Raw genomic sequence first — 19,837 nt, 5'->3', positions numbered from 1 at the left:
TGCCTTGATTGATTGCATTCATTTGTTCCTTTCTGGAATAAAAAATAAAGGAGAATAGAGAAACAATTCCTGTTGGTGAATTTGCACAAAACAGTATATTTCAACAGAATTTCTCATTAACTGCCATTTATTTTTTCTATCATTATTGATAATTTGCTTTTAAATTGAGAATACCTCTTTTACAACCCATCTCATCTCCCTGCATGGCTAGACAATTACATTTAAATTCGGTGGTTTTCCCATTGTGAACAGTTTCTGGGGGAGATGATTATGATGTTACCAACACAGATTTATGGTTTCATTTTGCTATCACTGAAGGATGAGACTAGTATAAAGAAAAAAAAACTTGCTTACATACAAATATATTATTATCAAAGAGAATCCTAAGGAAACATATGGTAAAAGTCAACCCAAATTGCAAAATCGCTGGGGCTAATGATAAAGATGTCTTTCTGGATTTTGCAAACTTACTTTTTCAAATGATGATTAAACATTGCGTGCTTTAAAAAGTAATCCAGTTATAGGCAGAAGTTCCCTTTCTTTTAATCTGAGGTTGAAAGAAACCCCAACCCGATAGGATTGCAAGAGGAGCCCTTAATGAATGCGCTCCTTGATGGGCGCCAGGAAATACATGTACATCTTGTACAAAGGAATGCACATCATATGGCCCCCTCTTTTGGAAAGCTTACAGCATTTCTTAGAAGAGGACCCATGGTATAAGTGCAAACACAATCACATCACAGGATGGGAAAATGAACAGGAGCCTCAGATCAAGCGCTCAAGGCTGGAATCTGGCCTTGTCCAATCCCATCTGCCCTTCAGAAGGCAGGGTGGTGCCACATAAAATTAGGTAGACTGCCTGGGGAATCCTGGTTCCTTGCCAGCTATGTGACCTTGAACAAATTACAACTCACTGAACCTCAGACTGACTTTATTGTACAACAAAGCCACCTGGAATATTTGTGGAAAAAAGAGGAAGGGAGGAAGGAAGAAAGGGAGGGAGGGAGGGAGGAAGGGAAGGAGGGAGGGAAAGGAAAAGGGGAAAGAGCAGAGTTTCTCACTCCAGTCCAGAGTGGGACCCAGGAAGGGAGAAATATTGCTTTAATCTCTCTAAGCATCTGTGAAATGGATAAACCTCCAATATCTACTTCCAGTTGTTGAAAAGACTCCACGTAAAGTGCTTAAAACAGCATCTGGTGGAAAGTAAATGCTTATTAAGTGCTAGTGTGTATTAAGGCGTCATGGGGCTTCTGGCTGTAAGACATCTGCTAGGAGGACAATCCCTAGACCCCTTCAGCGTCCATTGCAGGAGTAGGTGGCCAGGAAGGGGGCAGGACAGGGGAGGCCCAGCTGTGAAGGCTGGGGGCGTCCCAGGCCAGCCGCACTCACCCCAGCCCTGCATCGCATCCAGCCTGAAGAACTTTTTGAATCTTGAATAGGGCTCGATCTCTGCCTGGCCGCGAGATTTGAAGACTTGCCAGAAAACTTCCTCAGAGAAGAAATGGACTGGGGCAGGAAGCTGCCTCCACTTGGCGTCTCTAGGGGGGATTTGTCTACTTTGATTGCGGTCGGGAGGAGGGCGCTGGTGCTCAATGAGTGAGGCCACCTGGGGACCACCAGGACGCGGACGGGCGCAGGTCAAAGTCCTGGGCTCATTGCGCCAGCATCCAACTTTCACCCTGTTTCCCCTTTAGGCCAGGAGACCAAGGCACCGGGTCGCGTGTCCGCGGCCGCCCGCTGGAATCCAGGGCTGCACGCGTGACCGCGGCGGCGGCGGCGGCGCTGGCGAGGGGAAGGGGGAGGGGGCGCTCCCTCGCGCACCGGATTATTTTTGGCTCCGCAGCCGGGGCTGCTCGCTGCTTGTCGTGCGCTCACACACACACAGACACACGCACACACGCACATGCACACATTTTCTCGCGCTCTCTCCGGCTCTCCTTTGTTTATTTTCTAATCTATATTTTTGTTGGAAGATTTCCTCTTGATTCTCTCCCGCCCTCATACAAGCGCTCTTGCTGGCCGTCTGGGTGCACACACCGCTCCCTCGATCACCCCAGCCCCCTTCCTGGTCTCCGGAGCGCGGGGTTTGAAGGTCACCTCCTTTCCAGTCCCCGTGCGAGCCGCGCCGCCGCCGCCTCCTCCAGCCGGAGTCGGTGGGACTGGCTGCGCTGCCCTGAAGTGGTTCTCCAAGCGGCGCGGCGGGCGGCGGACTGAGCCCAGGGGCCGCGTCGGGTGGGGGAAACCCGAAGTCGCGGAGGGGAATCCCTCCCCCTTCGCCCCAGCCCCCCAGCAGCACCCGCGGTGGGGCGGGGGCGCTCTGCCAGCCCCGGGAACAGCAGAGGCGGCGGCACTGGCTGGACCCACGCGCGCGCCTCCGGGGCTGAAGAGGGAAGGAGTGAGCCCAGCCGAGCACCCCGCATCTGGAGGGGACAGCCAGCCGTGGGCCCCGCCCCGGCGTCCGGAGCAGGAGAACTCCGAGCTTCTTGCCCAGGTAGAGAGAGCAGGAGCGGACCGCGCGCCCGGGATTGAGAGTCCTTGCGCTCCAGACCCCCACCCAGTGGCTGCCAGGGTCCCCGCCTGTCCGGACCCTCGCCGCGCCCAGGCAGGCGCGCCAGGGCGGGGCTGACCTGCCCGCGAAGTTGCGGACAGTGCGTGAGAAGCCAGCACCCCCTTCCGCCGCCTTCAGCTTATGGTGAGTGTGGCTGGGGGTGCAGAGAGCGCACGGGAATTCGGGGGTCTGGGACCGAGAACGTGACCGCAGCCGGGCTCGCCGGGAGTTCTAGGTAAGTCCAGGCGGAGTCATCGCCTCTGCACCCACCGTGACCCGGTGGATCAGGTCCAGAGGGTCCCACGGAGGGAAGCGCTAGGTCCCCGAGAACTGGCCTCCTCCTAGCGCCAGTCTGGGCGCTCTGGAAGGGAACTTTTTCAGGGTGTGTGGAAAGATCTCGAGGTGTGTCCCCCCCTACCCCCAGGGGGCCGAGACCCTGAGCCCCCTTATGCGTCGCTTCCAGAAGCACGTCCTTTGTTGCCCCAGAGCGCCCCTCCGAAGCATCCAGGCTACCTCGTCCGTCCACCCGGGAGCGAGTCCTAGGTGCCAGGGGCAGCGGGAGCCTGCCTGCGCACTTTGATTAGTCTCCCTGGCCGGCTGCACGAGTGCACTCAGCGCGCCCCCGGGTCGCTGCCTCCGCCCGCAGGGTGTGCAGAAGGAGGCATCTTAGTGACCCGGGAGGGCGTTTAGGTGCCCCTAACCCCTTGTGGGAGGAGGGGAAGAGAAGGCTCACTTATCTGGAGAGAGCGCCGTTGTGTTTACTGGCACTGGGATCAATGCCCCGCGGTGCCATCTCGACCACAGGGGAGGGGGCCAGCCGGGAAACCCGCGAATGGGAAACTCCTGCTGTGCCCCTGGTTCCTGGGAGCCTTAGAGAACCTTCACCCCAGAGAAGGAAACCCAGGGGTAGCAGATCTTAGCCCTGCGTTGTCGTGCAGGCCAGAGGGGGCTTGTCAGCTCCAATCAACCAATTGTCCAGCGATGGAGGCGAGGGCGGGGCTAGTGGGGCGCCGCTCCCATCTCCCCACCGCCCAGGAGGCCCCTTGGCTGTGAGCTCCTGGAGCCTCCCTGGCGCCAGCTGCGGGGACCAGGTGTCACGTGGAGCCCGGAAGCTGCCCACTCAGCAAGGGAGGGGAAGACCCCGATCTAACCTTGTGCTGGAGCCCCCAACTCCATTCCTTGCTGCCAGGGAATGGTCAGGGGGCTGGGGGAGCTCATCGCTCTTGTGTAGGCCAGAGCTGGGGTGCACCTGCTGGCACCGGAACATCTGGGGTGCGGCTACTGAAGAGCTTGGAAATCCTGGTCAGGCAGTCCGGACAGTTGGTACCACAAAGGCGGGTCTTTTCAGTTGAACTTGAAAAGAAGTGGGGGACGTGTGGTGGAATAGCTTTGTTTGAGTTGAAACATCATGTCTCCTAACTTGGGTTTTCCTTTATTAGAATAATGATTGTTTATTTTTATTTCTAAACTCCATTATGCAGAGAGGCCTGGCCTTGACAGCCCAAGTTTAGGACATGCCTCAGACTGCGATCCCTTCCCTGCCCCCTGTCCTAGTTCATCTCCCCTCCATTTGTCATTTATCTTTGTTACAAAAGAGAAAAAAAAAAGATGAGAGGGCCTGGATTCTTTCAATTTTTAAGTGACCACAGAGTCCCTGGCTGGAGCTACTGGCAGATTTATTTTTAGCTAAGATCTTTTATGTTCAGAAGCAAAGGACCTGGGGCCTATGAAGGGTAAAGGTGGTGCTGGCAGTAGCTGTACTGGTAAAAAGTGGGGCTGAGTCAAAACCTGTGTCCTCTTTGAGCTTGTCAGGGAGGCCCTCGGTTTGGAAGAATCCCCTGGGCTTTCCTTAAGTTAGCTTATGGTTGCCTCGGGTTAGGAAGAAAAGTCATCATTCCTCGCAGTAGTGGAAGTGACACCTTAGGGGTCCAGAGCGTGGAGCTTTATGGCCCAGAAGAGCACAGGGCTTCTGGCTCCGTTATCTGCCAGCTGTGTGACCTTGGGCAAGTTACTTTACCTCTCTGAGCTTCTGGTTGTCACCTGTAGAATCAGAGTTTCAGTCATAGTTCTGTCCTCAGAGGGTTTGGGGGTAAATTACATAAAGCACTAAACATTTAGAACAGTTTGGTACATGGTAAGTGCCTGAATTATATGAGTTTTCTTTCTTTATTCTCACAAGTACATTGCTCTAATTTTTGAGCCTTGTAGTACCAAGTGGGATAGGAGAGGCAGGTGGCTTGCCTTATACACACGTATTTTCTTTTAAATAAGCAACAGAAGCCTCAAGCTCTCCCATTCTGCTCTCTGCATGTTCCAAGGAGGATCACGGACAAGCTGCCCACCCACTGGCCGAGATATAAGTTGGTGGCATTTGACTTGCTGTCTTGACAAGCACCTGAAATTAAGTTTTTGCAGCAGTGGTACATTTCTTCTGGCCCACTGGAAGGACTTGATCTCTTTGGCCCCCGGGATGAAAGTATTGCCTTAGCAAATCTGTTTTTTTTTTTTTTTTTTAATTAGAACATCATTTATTTAATACATAGAATATTTTGAAAACACAAGAATTGAAGAATATTAGAAGTGGCTTTATCATTCATCCTGGGATTCACACATTGCAATTACTGTGTTTAGATATAAAATTTTGTGGCCAGGTACAGTGGCTCATGCCTGTAATCCCATCACTCTGGGAGGCTGAGGTGGGCGTATTGCTTGAGTCCAGGAGTTCAAGACCAGCCTGGACAACTTAGCAAAACCCTGTCTGTACTAAAAGTACAAACAATTAGATGGGTGTGGTGGTGCACACCTGTAATCCCAGCTACCCTGGAGGCTGAAGTGGGAGAATCATCTGAGCCTGGGAAGGTTGAGGCTGCAGTGAGCCGATATCACGCCACTGCACTCCAGCCTGGGTGACCAGAATGAGACCCTGCCTCAAAAAAACAAAAAAAAAAGAAAAAGAAAAGAAAAGAAAAGAAAAATTTGTGATAGTATTTAAACAATTTGTGATAGTATTTAATTGTATAAACATATAAACATCTGTGGCACACATTTGCCCATAAACAAACTGAATGCACAAATACCTTGATCCAGTTTTCAGAAAGAATTTTAGTTTTGTCGTGGCAAGAACACAACATGGGCTGTACCCTATGAAAAGATTTCTAAGTATATCATACATGATTGTTTTAAGGATAGTGTTGTATAGATCTCCAGGAGTTATTTACCTTTACTGCGTGAGGGACTCCGGGATCTAAAATCGTCAAACTCATAGAAGCAGAGAGTAGAAGGTTGTGGCCAGGGTCTCAGGGGCCAGGGAAATGAGGATTTGCTGATCTAATCAACAGGTATAAAGTTTCAGTAATGTTGTAATAAATCTTGCTGTCCGTAAAACGTACAGTTTTTTACATCACCCTGAAGCTACAGAGTTTTCCACTCAGAAATGAAGCCGAAACATGGGTCTGAGCGGGTTTCTCCTCCTGGAATTGACCCACTCTGCCCTATTTTTCTCCTCATTATAATTGAAGCTATATATATATATTTAACCTGCTCCTTTAAGGTTTGAGCACAGGTCTTCCAGACATTCTCATGTCTCTGATGATTTAGAAAAAAAATAAGCTTAGTCCTTTTAGCTTGAACGATCCCAAGCTATTATATTATATCAAAGTCCTTTCTGATAATATATATTTTTTGTATCCAGAAAATTGGGTCTGCCCTGTATAGGAATCTGACATTTCACCTTTCCAAAAATTAGACCGTTTTGTTTGCATCCTTTAAGCTGATGTGTGGAGTAATGAACACATTCCAAGAGGGAAATCGTATTTGACACAGAAAATACTTTGGAGACGCACCGATTTCCCAGTGGCGTGTAAGGAGACTATTGAAATCCTAGCACATTTGCTCTGAAGGACAGAGGGCAGCTCGTCCTGCCTTTGCCACCCAGCATGGGAGTTACACAGTAAGCATCATCCACAAATTAATACTGGCTGACTTTCCTAAAATCATCCCTTAATCCATCGCTTTCACATTTACCCACAGCGTCGTGCCAGAGACCTCAAACACCGAGGCGATGTTTTTAAAGAAACCACAAGGATCTTCCCAATGTCTACCTCCTTTATTTAAAATACTGCCTCGAGGCACAAGTATAAATATTAAAACTTTAATTAAAGAATCAGTCAGTGATGGAGCTTCAAAACAAGGGGACCCAGCAGTTTCAGATGATGTCAACTGTGAACACAGTTAGACTCAGTCATAGGGCTAGGAGTTTTTATGAAAAATGACGCGTGGAGTTATATACACAGGCAACTGTCCTCATTTTTTGAATCTATAGTCATTCTGAGCACTGTCACTCATTACCACTGGTTTGTCATCGTTCGCTAGTCAAAGAGACGTGGGTGACTGTGGCCTGCCGCTACAGAAGAGTGTGTTGCCTTAGGGGAAGGAGTGGCTAATACAGTAATAATTTATTTGGAACGTACCACATGTTAGACCCTGTGCTTGGTGAATAAGACAGACGAGAACTTTGCTTTCTTGGAGCCTTATATTGTCATGGGGGAAGCCACGTCATAAGCAAGACGTTGAAATGTATTTTCATAAGGGTAATGACAAGGGTTCCAAAAATTATAATGTGATCGTGACTTGGGGTGACATTCCAGAGAGGAGAGATTTCACCTGAGAAGTACATGAAAAGAAGTAGCTGATCTGTACGGATCCATACATTTATCCAATGAGTATTCTACTCATCTCCACTTTTTTTTTTTTGAAACAGAGTCTCACCTTGTCTCCCAGGCTGTAGTACAATGGCATGATCTCAGCTCACTGCCACCTCCACCTCCTGGGTACAAGTGATTATCATGCTTCAGCGTCCTGAGTAGCTGGGATTACAGGTGTGCTCTGCCACGCCTGGCTAGTGTTGGTATTTTTAGTGGGGATGGAGTTTCCCCATGACTGGTCTTGAATGCCTGACCTCAAGTGATCCACCTGCCTCCTCGGCCTCCCGAAGTGCTAGGATTACAGGCGTGAGCCACCACGCCAAGCCTCATTCACCCCTACTTTCTATGAATTCATGAGTGTTCATCAGGCACCCACTGTGTGCCAAGCACTATTGAAAGCGCTTCAAGTGCAGAGTGATCAATACATGCAGACACCTTTTCCTGACAGACTTCCATTCTAGGATTGTTGTCTGCATGGAGGGCGTTTCAGAGAAGGAGACCAGCAAGCACAAAGATCCAGAGGCTGGAACAGTGACAAAATCCTACAGTTGAAGTTTGGTCCTATAGGCCCTTGAGGCCTGGGAAGGGAGCCTGGCTATTACTCTAATGGGAAACCATTGGGGGATTTTATGCAGAGAGATACCAGGATACATTGATGCCTTAAACATTATAGGAAAGTTGTTAGGTATTTTTGAGATGAGTAAATAAACAAGCATGCCTTCTTGGCCAGCCAGCTCTTTTTTTTCAAAGTTTCAATTCATTTCTATAACCAAATTTGGTCTGTGGATGTAGTGACATCTGAAAAGGTAAGCCTTGCAACATCTGAGAAATTAAACTCGATTCCCCACCACCACCTACTTTTTAGGGCTTACGCTAAAATGTTTCCTTCAAGAAGAGGGATTACTTTATAGGGAAAAAGAACCTCATTTTCTTTGTGTGAGGGTGGAAGACCTTGGGAGGATACATCTGTATACATTAGCCTACTTAGCTTTTCTTTCTCTGGGGCCTCCCTTCAAAGAGGCAACATCATGTATGTGTGTATGCTGGTGTGAGCAGCCGCACCCTCCCACCACCACATCCTTTTGATGGCTTGGCTGACATCTCTCCTGGGAGTACCCTGAGAACAGTTGCACACAGACGCCCTTTATTGATCGTCTGTCCGGGTAGGTTCCCTTTCAGAGTATGGCCACAGATTCTCCCATTGGTAGGTGTCGGCCAGGGTAATAACAGATATTGACAGTGCAAAGTGCTCTGAGTGCAGCTGACGTTGTCCATTTTCAGAGGCTACCCTGCCCTTGGAAGGTGGAGGTGCAATTTGATGGAGGGTTTGGACAGCTGGACAATCCAGTTTTCCTCCCATATTGACTGTCTCTTTATCCACAATAGTGGAACTCCATTATTGCCTATAATATGTGCCATGAACATCAGAATAAGTGTACATAGATTGAACTCTTCCTACATAGCACAAGCTGAGCCAAGCACTCTACCTTCATGGCTGTGTGTTGTGCTATGTGTTTCTGGCATGTGATCGCCTCCCCCACCCTCCCAGCATTTCAGCTTGTTCGCTTCTGCTTCCTGCTCATCCTTCAGGTTACAACTCTAAAGCCCCAGGCTTAGAGAGACTGTCCCTGTTTCCCTGTGTGGATTCTCCTTTTTTACAGCCATCCCAGGGGCATCTTATATTTTATTGAGTGACTCTGTTTTATCCTTTTTCTCTTACTCCACTGCATGGTCACCTGCAGGTGGGCCATGCATACACCTGTTTGGACATCACCATCCCCTTAGCATCTAGTGTGGTACGAGGCACAGAGCAGAAGCCCCATATGGAAATAATGAATTATTCTATTTGATGCTTCTCACACACTTTGAGGTTAGTGCTTTTCAGATCCCCATTTTGCAGATAGAGAGTGGGATGTAGGCAGGCGTTAAGCAATTTGTCCAAGGGCACAACAGCAGGTAACAGACACTTCCAAGATTTTGAACCTAACATTCTGCGTCCACAGCCCCTGATGCTCATCACTGTGCTCATGGCCTCTTTTGCTGCCTTTGTAAGACGCAAGGGAGGGTGGGAGGCAATGTGTGCAGTGGTTAGGGAGCTCTTGATGCATAGCTTGAGTTGCTCTGAGAAGTGATGCTGAGCCCATTAGAGCCACAAAAGGAAAACAAGACACTTGTTTCTATTTATTGCAATATTACTTTATCGTTGTGTAAGAGCCTGGCTTGATTTCTGTGCTGGTGCAATCTGGCTCTTTTTTTGTTGTTTGTCTCCTTGGAGCCTCAAGGCCCTGGGTTGCCCAGGGCATCTCTGGCCTCTTTATCTAGGCTCACGCTCTGAGTATGATTTTGAGGGAGTGGTTGGACCACCTGCCTGGTTACAGGCAGTCCTTGGGCATCATGCAGTCACAGCTGGAGCTGCTCTGATAGCCACTCAAAATGTGGTGTGCAAACCACTGCTCACTTCTTCTAATCACCGTCATCTGAATCAGCTTCCCTCTTCATTTCTTCTGAGAACAAAATTAGATCTTTGCCAGCATAATAGATGAACTTGTGCAATCACCTTGTTCATTGCTAGTTCTGCATTTCCCCAAGATGTTGATGTCTCTTTTCTGTGAATTTTAGAATATAGAGTGTCAGAGACGAGGGTGAGGACTTGAGGTTTTCAAAATTGTCTTCTTTGTACCATGATTGGGACCCTAATAGCTATAACACTTACTGGAAGCTCCTTCTATGCTAGGGCTTCCTGTGCGTCTTTTCATTAACTCTTCCTGGCAAACCCTTTATTATACCCACTCGACAGATGAAGGAACTGAGGCCCAGTGACTAAATGGCAAACCGAGATTGCAGTCTCAAGCAGTTCTTTCCCCTGCCGTGTGTGGAGAGGGCATGCTTGGGATGCAGGGAATAGCAGAGGCACCATGATAAGGTACTAGGAAGGAGGCAGTGCAGGTATTTCACTGAGATTTCAGAATCAGTGTGTCTGGCTTGAGATCCTAGCTCCATCACTTTCCAGCTCCATCACTTTCTAGCTCCATCAGTTGCTAGCTCCACCACTTTCCAGCTCCATCACTTTCTAGCTCCATCCCTTTCTAGCTCCATCACTTTGTAGCTCCATCACTTTCTAGCTCCATCAGTTTATAGCTCCACCACTTTCCAGCTTCATCACTTTCCAGCTCCATCAGTTTCTAGATCCATCACTTTCCAGCTCCATCCCTTTCTAGCTCCATCCCTTTCTAGCTCCATCACTTTCTAGTTCCATCACTTTCTAGCTCCATCACTTTGTAGCTCCATCACTTTCCAGCTCCATCACTTTCCAGCTCCATCACTTTCCAGCTCCATCACTTTCCAGCTCCATCAGTTTCTAGCTCCATCAGTTTCTAGCTCCATCACTTTCTAGCTCCATCAGTTTCTAGCTCCATCACTTTCTAGCTCCATCACTTTCCAGCTCCATCACTTTCTAGCTCCATCACTTTCTAGCTCCATAACCTTTCACTTTCTTCAATTGCTCTGAACCTCAGTCCATCCCTACAAATGAAGATAATAATTGTCACTACATTGTACAGTCCATCTGAGGATTAATCAGCCTCGTAAATTATTTTCGCAAAGCGCCTGGCACCTAGTGTGTGTTTAGTGCAAGTAGAAGTCATGGGGCTGACTATGATAATCATGACAATTACTATTATCCATTGATAATAATGATATCATTATTAACCTTGTTTTTGCTGCTAGAATTTCACAATCCCTTTGGGCAGCAAATTGGTCCCAGAATGTGCTTCCGACATTTTCCTCTTGACTGTAACTGAGGTGACAAATTGAGAGTGAAGGGGGAAGAACCCAGCATAGCTGCAAATGTACGGTTGAGATCGGTGACAGGCTTGAGGCCCTGTGTGGAGTTCTGCCTGCAGAAGATGCTGACAGCAGCCATATGCACGGGCTCTGATTGATTGGCAGAGAGAAACACTAATTTATTAGACTCGTTATGAAAAGTGACGGAGCAGGGGATTGAGAGGGCTGATTCAGCATCAGTAGTCCTGGCCAGATCCCAGGGGTATTGGCTTGGTGTCTGTTTCCCTTGGGACTAGCCCCCTGTCTTGATTCTGGGTCACTGCCTGTATTCTCGAGTGAGTCTCTTAAAGATGTCCATGCCATGGCTCACTGTTACCACGTTGTAAATATCATACCTATTTCTTCAGCATCCTTAGAAAGCTGAGTCCAGTTCAGGTTGCATTTGGTTGCAAAGGCTGATAAGAGGAGGGAGGGAGTGTGTGCATGCAGAAGTTCCCCAGTGGAGGGAAAATAGTCCTTTTCACAGGTTAGAGAAAGTGCAGGAGTTTCCTTGGGGGAGAATAAAGGGCATAGTTGATACCTCTCTTTAAGAACATGATGGCCAGGCATGGTGGCTCCTGCCTGCAATCCCAACACTTTAGGAGGCTGAGGCAGGAAGATTGCTTGAGCCAGGAGTTCGAGACCAGCCTAGGCAACATAATGAGACCCTGTCTCTATTAAAAAAAAAAAAAAATAGCTCGGTGTGGTAGCTCATGCCTGTAGTCCCAGCTACTCAGGAGTCTGGGACAGGATTGCTTGGCTCTGGGAGTTTAAGGCTGCTATGAGCTATAATTGTGCCACTGCACTCCAGCCTTGGCAACAGAGCAAGACCCTGTCTGTAAAAAAAAAGAACATGAGGCTCTTTGTAGAAAGATTTCTCATTTCTGATTTGGAGAGGTGGTTCAGTCTGAATTACAGCAGGTGGGATGCTGGTTAAATAAGAAGTGTCTTGCCTTCAAGGTGATAAGGCACTGAATGGGGCTATTTTTGAGTCAGAAAAGCTTTGAGAAGTCTGAATTCCCTGAGCGCCAAGGTGCGGAAGGACAAAGTCATGGTAGCCAGGTACACCTAACTTGTGGATCCAGATTTTGCCACTTCCTGGCTGTGTGACCTTGGGCCAGTTACTGCACCTCTCTGAGCCTCCATTTACTTGTCTATTAAAAGGCAAATGATTCTGTCTGCAAGGATGGCTACCTCGGAGTGAGTTAAGTCAAGGAGCAATCACACAGACTTCCGAGCTAGTCACTTCTTATTTTTTTTACCTTGTGGTATTCAGACAATACCCTCTCACTCCATGACTCTTTGATACAAAAGTTTCCCTAGTTAGTGTGCTCTGGTTTGTGGAAAGATATTTTGTTTCCTAGTGAACTTCATTCATTTTGCTCAGGAAACTTTATTGGTTTTGTCTGTGTAAACTTAAAATAATCTTCAGAAGTTCATAACAAGGACAAGGAACCATCCACCCCTTCCTATAAACTTATTTCTACTGAATTGTGCTTTGCTGGTGTCAGTTTATAATGAGAAATAGTATAAGAAGGCCAATTAGCCCCAAATTTTAAAAACTAGACATTATATATGCACACAGAAAAAGGATAGATCATTTAAAGTTTAAGAATTTTTACATTTGAATGTAGCATTTGAAAGAAAAACATGGTCGGGCACGGTGGCTCATGCCTGTAATCCCAGCACTTTGGGAGGCCGAGGCGACCGGATCACGAGGTCAGGAGATCAAGACCATCCTGGCTAACACGGTGAAACCCCGTCTTTACTAAAAATACAAAAAATTAGTCAGGCGTGGTGGCAGGCGCCTGTAGTCCCAGCTACTCGCAAGGCTGAGGCAGGAGAATGGCGTGAACGCGGGGGGCGGAGTTTGCAGTGAGCCGAGTTGGCGCCACTGCACTCCAGCCTGGGTGACAGAGCGAGACTCAGTCTCAAAGAAAAAAAAGGAAAGAAAAACATGTTATTGAATATAGGTGAGGGGTAAGAACCAAGAACTTCTTGGTAAGAGCCCAGCAGGACAAGCAAGCTATGAAGAATTCAACTCTCTAATGTTATTTGCTGTGATTATTATTGTTATTTTTTTTTGAGGCAGAGAGTCTTCATTCTGTTGCCCAGGCCAGAGTGCAGTGGTGCAATCATGGCTCACTTCAACCTCTGCCTCCTGGACTCAAGTGATCCCACCTCAGTCTCTTGAGTAGCCAGGACCACAGGCATGTGCCACCATGCCTGGCTAATTTTCGTATTTTTAAATTTTTGTATTTTTTTGTAGAGTTGTGGTTTCACCATGTTGCCCAAGCTGGTCTTGAACTCCTGGGCTCAAGCAATCTTCCCTTACAAAGTGCTGGGATTACAGGCATGAGCCACCAAGCCCAGCCCTATGTTGATATTTTTGAGGACTCTGTTGGCTATTACTGTGTTAGCTTCGGTTTCAGGATCAGAAAGAGTTTGTCCTTTCTTCAGGTTCTGATTGGTATTTATGTACCAGACACTTCTAAGTGGAATACCTGTCCGTGTTGCCTTTTCAGAAAGCCTGCCAAGAAGCTCAGAGCTGATTTTATAGTAAAATCACAGCAGTAAATAGAATTTGATAGCGTGGATTTTGTGTATTAACCTCACTTTTGACTCAGTTTTATTTCTCTACCCTTATTTTAATTTTCACTTTTTATTGTGATGTATGTTACTGTATCAAAAGGATACCTTTATAAGGTACCTAACATGAACATATTCAAGTATTGAATAAGAAAGCAATATAAAGGCATATAAGGTAGGTGAATATTGAAAGGTATACATAAACTACAGCCCTTTAAAACACCAGGAACCCTGTAAAATAGGACCATATAGGGCAGTGCTTGGTATCTTGAGCTAGACCTGAAGTTAGAGAAATGCAATTTTGAGTCCCAACAGTGCAAATGGTTACTCTTTCTTATTTTCTCCTTTTAAAAAACATTTTACTGGAGCCCTATTTATGCTACATCATTTCACTTTTATTGGGCCATTTATTGCCTTTTTCATGCATTCAGCAAACATTTTTGAGCCCATGCTCTGGGCCAGGCACTGTTAGGCACTGGGCATATTGTATGGGGTGGGTATATTGACCAATATCGACATCATCTCTGCCTAGTGAAACTTATGCTGTAGTGAGAGAGACTGACACGAAACATGAATGCAGGTAAAAAGACAATAGAATTACCCATTATCATAAGTATTAAAACGGCAACAGAATGCGGCATTCATGTAATAAAAGGGTGAGTGACCCAGTTCGGTAGGAACATCAGCGAAAGGTCTCCAAGGAGAGGTATTAGGCAACATTTAAGCTACGGCCTGAAGAATGAGAAGGGACAAGCTGTGACCAGTCGGGAGAAGAGAAGAGAGGAGACCATGGTGAGCAGAGGTGGTAGTGTGCTCAGAAGCCCGCGGGAGGAAGGAGAGGGCTCTGCACATCCTGAGAACAGCAAGATGGCCAGCGTGCCTGGGGTAGTGCGAGCAAGGGAAGGGATGTGGCTGGCAAAGCCTGCAGAGGCCAGAACGGGCAGCCTTGCTCTCAGGAGCCTGTGCCCTGTGTTCTTTTTGAGATGGGCAAGATCTTAACTAGTACCATTCTTTATAAGCATATTCAAGAGTGGTGTGAAAATAAGGTACGAGGAGCACCCTGCAAGAAAGGCAATGTGTGTGCCTCTGTGTGTGCATGTGTAGATATGTACACTTGTATGTGCACGTGAGAGGATGTGCACACACATCTCTGTATGTGTGCAAACATGCATTTTTGTGCATATCTGCACGTGTGTGTATGTACATGCATGTATGTGGCATGCACATACGTGCATGTATTGCAGAAGGAAGAGAAGGAGCCACGAACAGTATGACAGTGGGGAGATTGCTGACTTCAGAGCCCATCAGAATGAGGGGCAGTGTTGCTGGGCATGCTGCTTACAGCGTGTGCAGAGCAGAGCTCTGTTTTGCCTCACATCCTCCCTCCTGGACTGATCCCTTTCTGTTCATGTGGTACATTCAGTGAGTGACAGCATCACAGGAGGCAGACCCCAGCCTTATGCACATATCTTCATAACACCATACAGTCTCATGAGAAAGGGGAGGTCATTTGTTCACCTTAGTCCACCCCTGAATTTCCCTCACTCGCTCTGTGTCACTGTCAGAGATTTTTTAAATTCTGGGAAATGCTTTGGGGACTTCAGCATTTTGGAGTCGGTGTTCAAGGATTCTATTAGCACCACAGAGACCCTTTGCCTCTTTCTTAAAGGTTCTGTTTTTAGGCGTCCTCCTCTTTTATCCATGCTTTCAATTCTGCTGCTTCCTTCCTTCTGAGATTCCTTCTTCCTTGCTGGTCTTGGAAGAAGAAACATTTAGCTTTATTTTCCTCGTTCTTGCCTAGGTAGGGTGTGGTCCCCCCGTGTCCTCATTTGTTCAACATTTTGAGACAAAGATTGGTGGAATTGCCACTTACAAAAATAAAACCAGGGAAAGCAGCTCACAGAATTTAATTTGCTTCTAACCCAACTCTTCTACTTATTAAAAAAAATATACAATTATTCATTCCATAGCACTCCAGATTGCTTCACTGAAAGAAAGAAAGGGATCCACTCCAGGGAGAAAGAGTCTTTTGAGCTTTTTGTTCCTTGATGATCCTGTCTTTACATAATTTGGGGGAGCCTATTGGGAAATCATAATTTTGGGAGATCATGGATGTGCCTCATTGCAGAAGAATAAATAGAGAGCAGAGTCTGAAACAAATGCTTGTCTTAAAAAAAGTTTATGAAATGCCAGCAGATGTCAGTGTGCCCTTGCCATTTGATTTTTTTTTCCTTTTAACTTTTTTAAAGCAACATTAATTATTTTCGGTAGTAACAACAACACAAGTATATTCTGCTACAGTTATAAATTAAGAGATCATGAGGCAACATTTTTTAGGTTTGGAGAAAGACCAGCAGAATTTATGTCATAAGGTAAATCCTCTAAATTATCTGTGTAATATAATTTGTCTTTTCCCAGAAAACTGTTTTCAAAACCCAAAACCTAGTGTAATTTTTTTTTCTTTCTTCTCTCCCAGCCATTGTTCAGGTGCCAATAATAGCTTGGGATCCAGCTTAGCTTCTGAGAACCTACTGGCTCTGCTAATTGATAACAGCTCTTTATTTCAAAGCTGGAGTTTGCAAAGGAAGGTAGTGTAGGGTTGGGTGTGGCCTTGTGATTTGTCATCTGAGTTGTGATGAAAACCTCTTGCAGTTTCCGTTGTTACCGTGAGCACAACGAATCGCGTGCTAATAGCTCCTCCGCAGACATTGTTTGGATCAAAAATGAGGGCATCTATAAAGGAAAAAGATTCACTCAAATAATTAAAAACTATTCATTTTAAGCAAGGGATAATTTGCCAGCATGTAGTGCAAAAGAAGTAGGGTAGTTTCTAGGCAGGGAATGATGTATGTAACAGGGCATATTTGATGCTTTGCTTTATTTATTTAATAGTTGTGATTAAATGGTACAATATTCAAAAATGCAAGAGTATGCAGAGAAAAATAAATCTTGCACTTGCCTTGCAGTTTATTAGAGACAACTATTATTAGAGTTTCTCATGCACCCTTTCATAGATGTTTTATGCAAATACAAACATGTACACAGATATTTATACCAACAAAAGATAGCATATGAAATGCATAGTTCCACTGTTCGCTCTTTTTAAAAAAATTAAGAATATGTTTTAAGGATTATTCCCTCTCATTGTGTGTGTGTGTGCACATGCACCTGTATTTTCTCTGCTCCACCTTTGTTAATGGATATATAGTATTCCATTGCACATGTTTACATTATTTGGCCTCCTTTTGATGGATATTTATGTTGTTTCCATTATTGAAGTGCTACATGGAATATCTTCAACCACCACCACTTCCCACACATGTCTGTAGGATACATTCTTAGAGGTAAAATTGTTAGGTCAAAGGAAACATGCCTTTCATTTTGACAGACACTGCCACACTTGATGCTCTGGGTGAGCTGCACCCTTACATGTTGGTGGATGAATGGGGTTTAGAACCAAATGAAGCCATGTGGTGATTCTGGTCTGACTTGCCTACCGTGATAACTGTCATGAATTATGTCCCTATTGGAAGTGTCTTAGTCTAGTTGTACTGCTATAACAAAATGCTTATTCGGGGTGATTTAGAAAGAATAGAAATTGTTGGCCAGGTGCGGTGGCTCATGCCTGTAATCCCAGCCCTTTGCGAGGCCGAGGCGGGTGGATCACCTGAGGTCAGGAGTTCAAGACCAGCCTGGCCAACTTAGTGAAACCCTGTCTCTACTACAAATACAAAAATTAGCTGGGGGTGGTGGCGGGTGCCTGTAATCCCAGCTACTTTGGAGGCTGAGGCAGAAGAATCGCTTGAATGGAGTCGGAGGTTGCAGTGAGCTGAGATTGCGCCACTGCACTCCAGCCTTGGTGACACAGCGAGACGCTGTCACGTGCAAAAAAAAAAAAAAAAGGAAAGAATAGAAGAGAAGTTGTTTTGGAGGCTGGAAAGTTCACGATCAAGGTGTGGCAAGTTCAATGTCTAGTGAGGGATGCCCGCTGTGCATCCAAGATGGCACTTCCTGGCTGCATCTTCATATGGTGGAAGGTAGAAGCGCTAAAGAGTCTGACTAGTTTTCTCCAACGTTTGTGTAAGTTTCCCATCTAATGCATGAAGGCAGAGTCCTCATGGTCTAAATGGTCCTTAATAGTGTTGCATTGGAGAATAAGTTTCAACGTGAATTTTGGCGGGGACACAAACATTCAAACCGTAACAGAATGTTTTGCAGTTCTTGTCATTGCTGTTTTTTTGCTAACACTTTCCATCTGCCAAGTAGTTTGTTAAGATCTTTAATTCCACTTTCACATCTTTGTCCTCATAGCAACTTTGTGGAGTAGACCCTGCTCTCATCCTGTTTCAGGATGGGGATGTGGGGGCTGAGAGACCTCAGGTGCTTTGCTTAGGGTTATAGGGTGGATGGTAGGCTCAGGATTCACACTCAGGGCCTCCAGGCTTAACCACTGAGCTGGGAAGCTGTGGTGGGTTTTAAGCAGCAGAGAGCATACTGTTGAGTTACAGTGAGTTTAATGTCAACCCGATTGTACTGCTGACCTTTTGGATTGCATAATTATCTGTTGTGCAGGCTGTCCTGTACACTGTAGGATGTTTAACAGCATCCCTGGCCTCTACCTGCTAGATGTTAGTAGCACGCCCTTCACCCATCCATGACAACCAAAGACATCTCCAGATTTTGCCAAACGTCCCTGGGGTAGAAGGTTGCCCCACTAACTCAGACAAAGAGCAAATATGCTGTGGGCATCCGTAGCATAACACTAGAGACATGTATTTGAGGACACACATGGTGGCTGATGTCAGGGCATCTTCCATTCAGCCGTCTCAGCCAAGGGACACTCATTTAGTTCTTCCCCAAGGATGGAACAAATGGGCTGCCCCTTGCGGCAGACGCCAGTCTAGGAAGAAACAAGATGGTATTACTCAAACCATTTCATCCTCCATTTGATCACAGTAGCACTGCCCAACAAGATTTTGTCTTTTAAAATGTAGTTTAGAAACGTCCTTGAAAAATTGCCTGGTAAAATAGACTTATAAAAAATTATGTTCCCAACTATAGCCCAGCTTATATATTATACAGCTTTTCTATTCCTGCATTTTCCTTTGGTGCTTTGTAATGCCCTACATCAAAATGGCAAGCGGGAGGCATCAGCCCTCCCAGCTCCCTGCACGTGGCAGACATTGATAATCAATTCTTTTCCCCCCTCATCAGCGTCACCTTCTTAGAATCTTCAGTGCATCTCTCAAGGCATGGACTGTCAACCAGTCGGAATTACTATGTGAAATGAAATGTATTTGCCACCCCTATTACATGGTGCCTTTTTGGCTGAGAAGAAGGATTACACTTTCCAAAGAGGCAAGCTTATCATGAGGTATTAGCTTATTTTTCAGTTACTCTGAGAAAAGTGCTTGATAGATGGGAAGAAATGTCTATTCTTAAAGCATTTGGAATTAAGATCTTATTTGGTAACAGTAATTGGGTGCCTGAAGAATACTCCTCTTTCCCAAGGTGCTTTACATATACTGTCGTCCTATGTATTATTGTTTTCCTGTAGTAACATCTCTCTCCCCTCCACCACCAAAAATTAATACCCTCCCTTCAAAGCCTGGTGGAGGCAGCCACCTGAGGGTGACAAAAACCGCTTTGTGTACAATGGGAACTGAGACAATTCCCTCAGCAAAGAACATTGAGGAGCTGTAGGACGTTACTGGAACTGTGTCACTTCTCAGCACAGGGCATGTGAGGGAGCTTTAAAGAGTTGGGGAACTGAACCATCCAAGATTTCCAGAAGTAACTTCTGACGTATAAAGGCATGGAGGCCAGGCTGCTGTGGGAAGGCCACACAGGTTTCAGAGTTGAAAATACTTTTAGGTGGCACCATAGAACCATCCATTGCAGCATAATGTTTTATTTATTTATTTTTTTGTCATTGCTTTTTTGGGGAGGGGTGGGAAAACTCCCATGGAATTGTGTGGTAACTTGGTAATTTGGTTTTAGTAACTTGATGAACCTATATGCAAATACCTATCGCTTAGATAATTTTTAACTCATCTCCTGTTTCTGATTCTAAGAAAATAGGGGAAAATAATCTTGGAAAGAAAAGGCCTTGGGTCAGACAGCGTCTGTCTTTTTTTTTTTTTTTCAGACTGGTGGGAATGTTTTCCTTTCTCCA

The 19,837-nt window shown here is 46.0% G+C and overlaps 1 protein-coding gene across 11 annotated transcripts in view; it reads left to right on the top strand.

The window, feature by feature from the left end:
- The window catches only part of RBFOX1 (RNA binding fox-1 homolog 1), a 2,507,416-nt gene that overhangs the window by 797,123 nt on the left and 1,690,456 nt on the right, over positions 1-19,837 (top strand). For 7 of the 11 annotated variants that reach the window (XM_055240511.1, XM_055240504.1, XM_055240492.1 and 4 more), the window contains exon 1: positions 1,823-2,692. The exons of 2 other annotated variants lie outside the window; for them this stretch is intronic. In XM_055240511.1, coding sequence (XP_055096486.1) covers positions 2,690-2,692 — 3 coding nt within the window. In that variant the 5' untranslated portion in view covers positions 1,823-2,689. Of the gene's footprint in view, positions 1-1,822; positions 2,784-19,837 lie in introns of those variants that run through there. 2 more of the 11 variants (XM_055240479.2, XM_055240481.2) reach the window with 2 other exon arrangements.

This window comes from Symphalangus syndactylus, chromosome 14 (assembly GCF_028878055.3).
Source record: "Symphalangus syndactylus isolate Jambi chromosome 14, NHGRI_mSymSyn1-v2.1_pri, whole genome shotgun sequence".
Lineage (NCBI taxonomy): Eukaryota > Metazoa > Chordata > Mammalia > Primates > Hylobatidae > Symphalangus > Symphalangus syndactylus.
The sequence above is the reverse complement of the archived record's forward strand: the minus strand, read 5'-3'. Positions and strand labels throughout refer to the sequence as shown.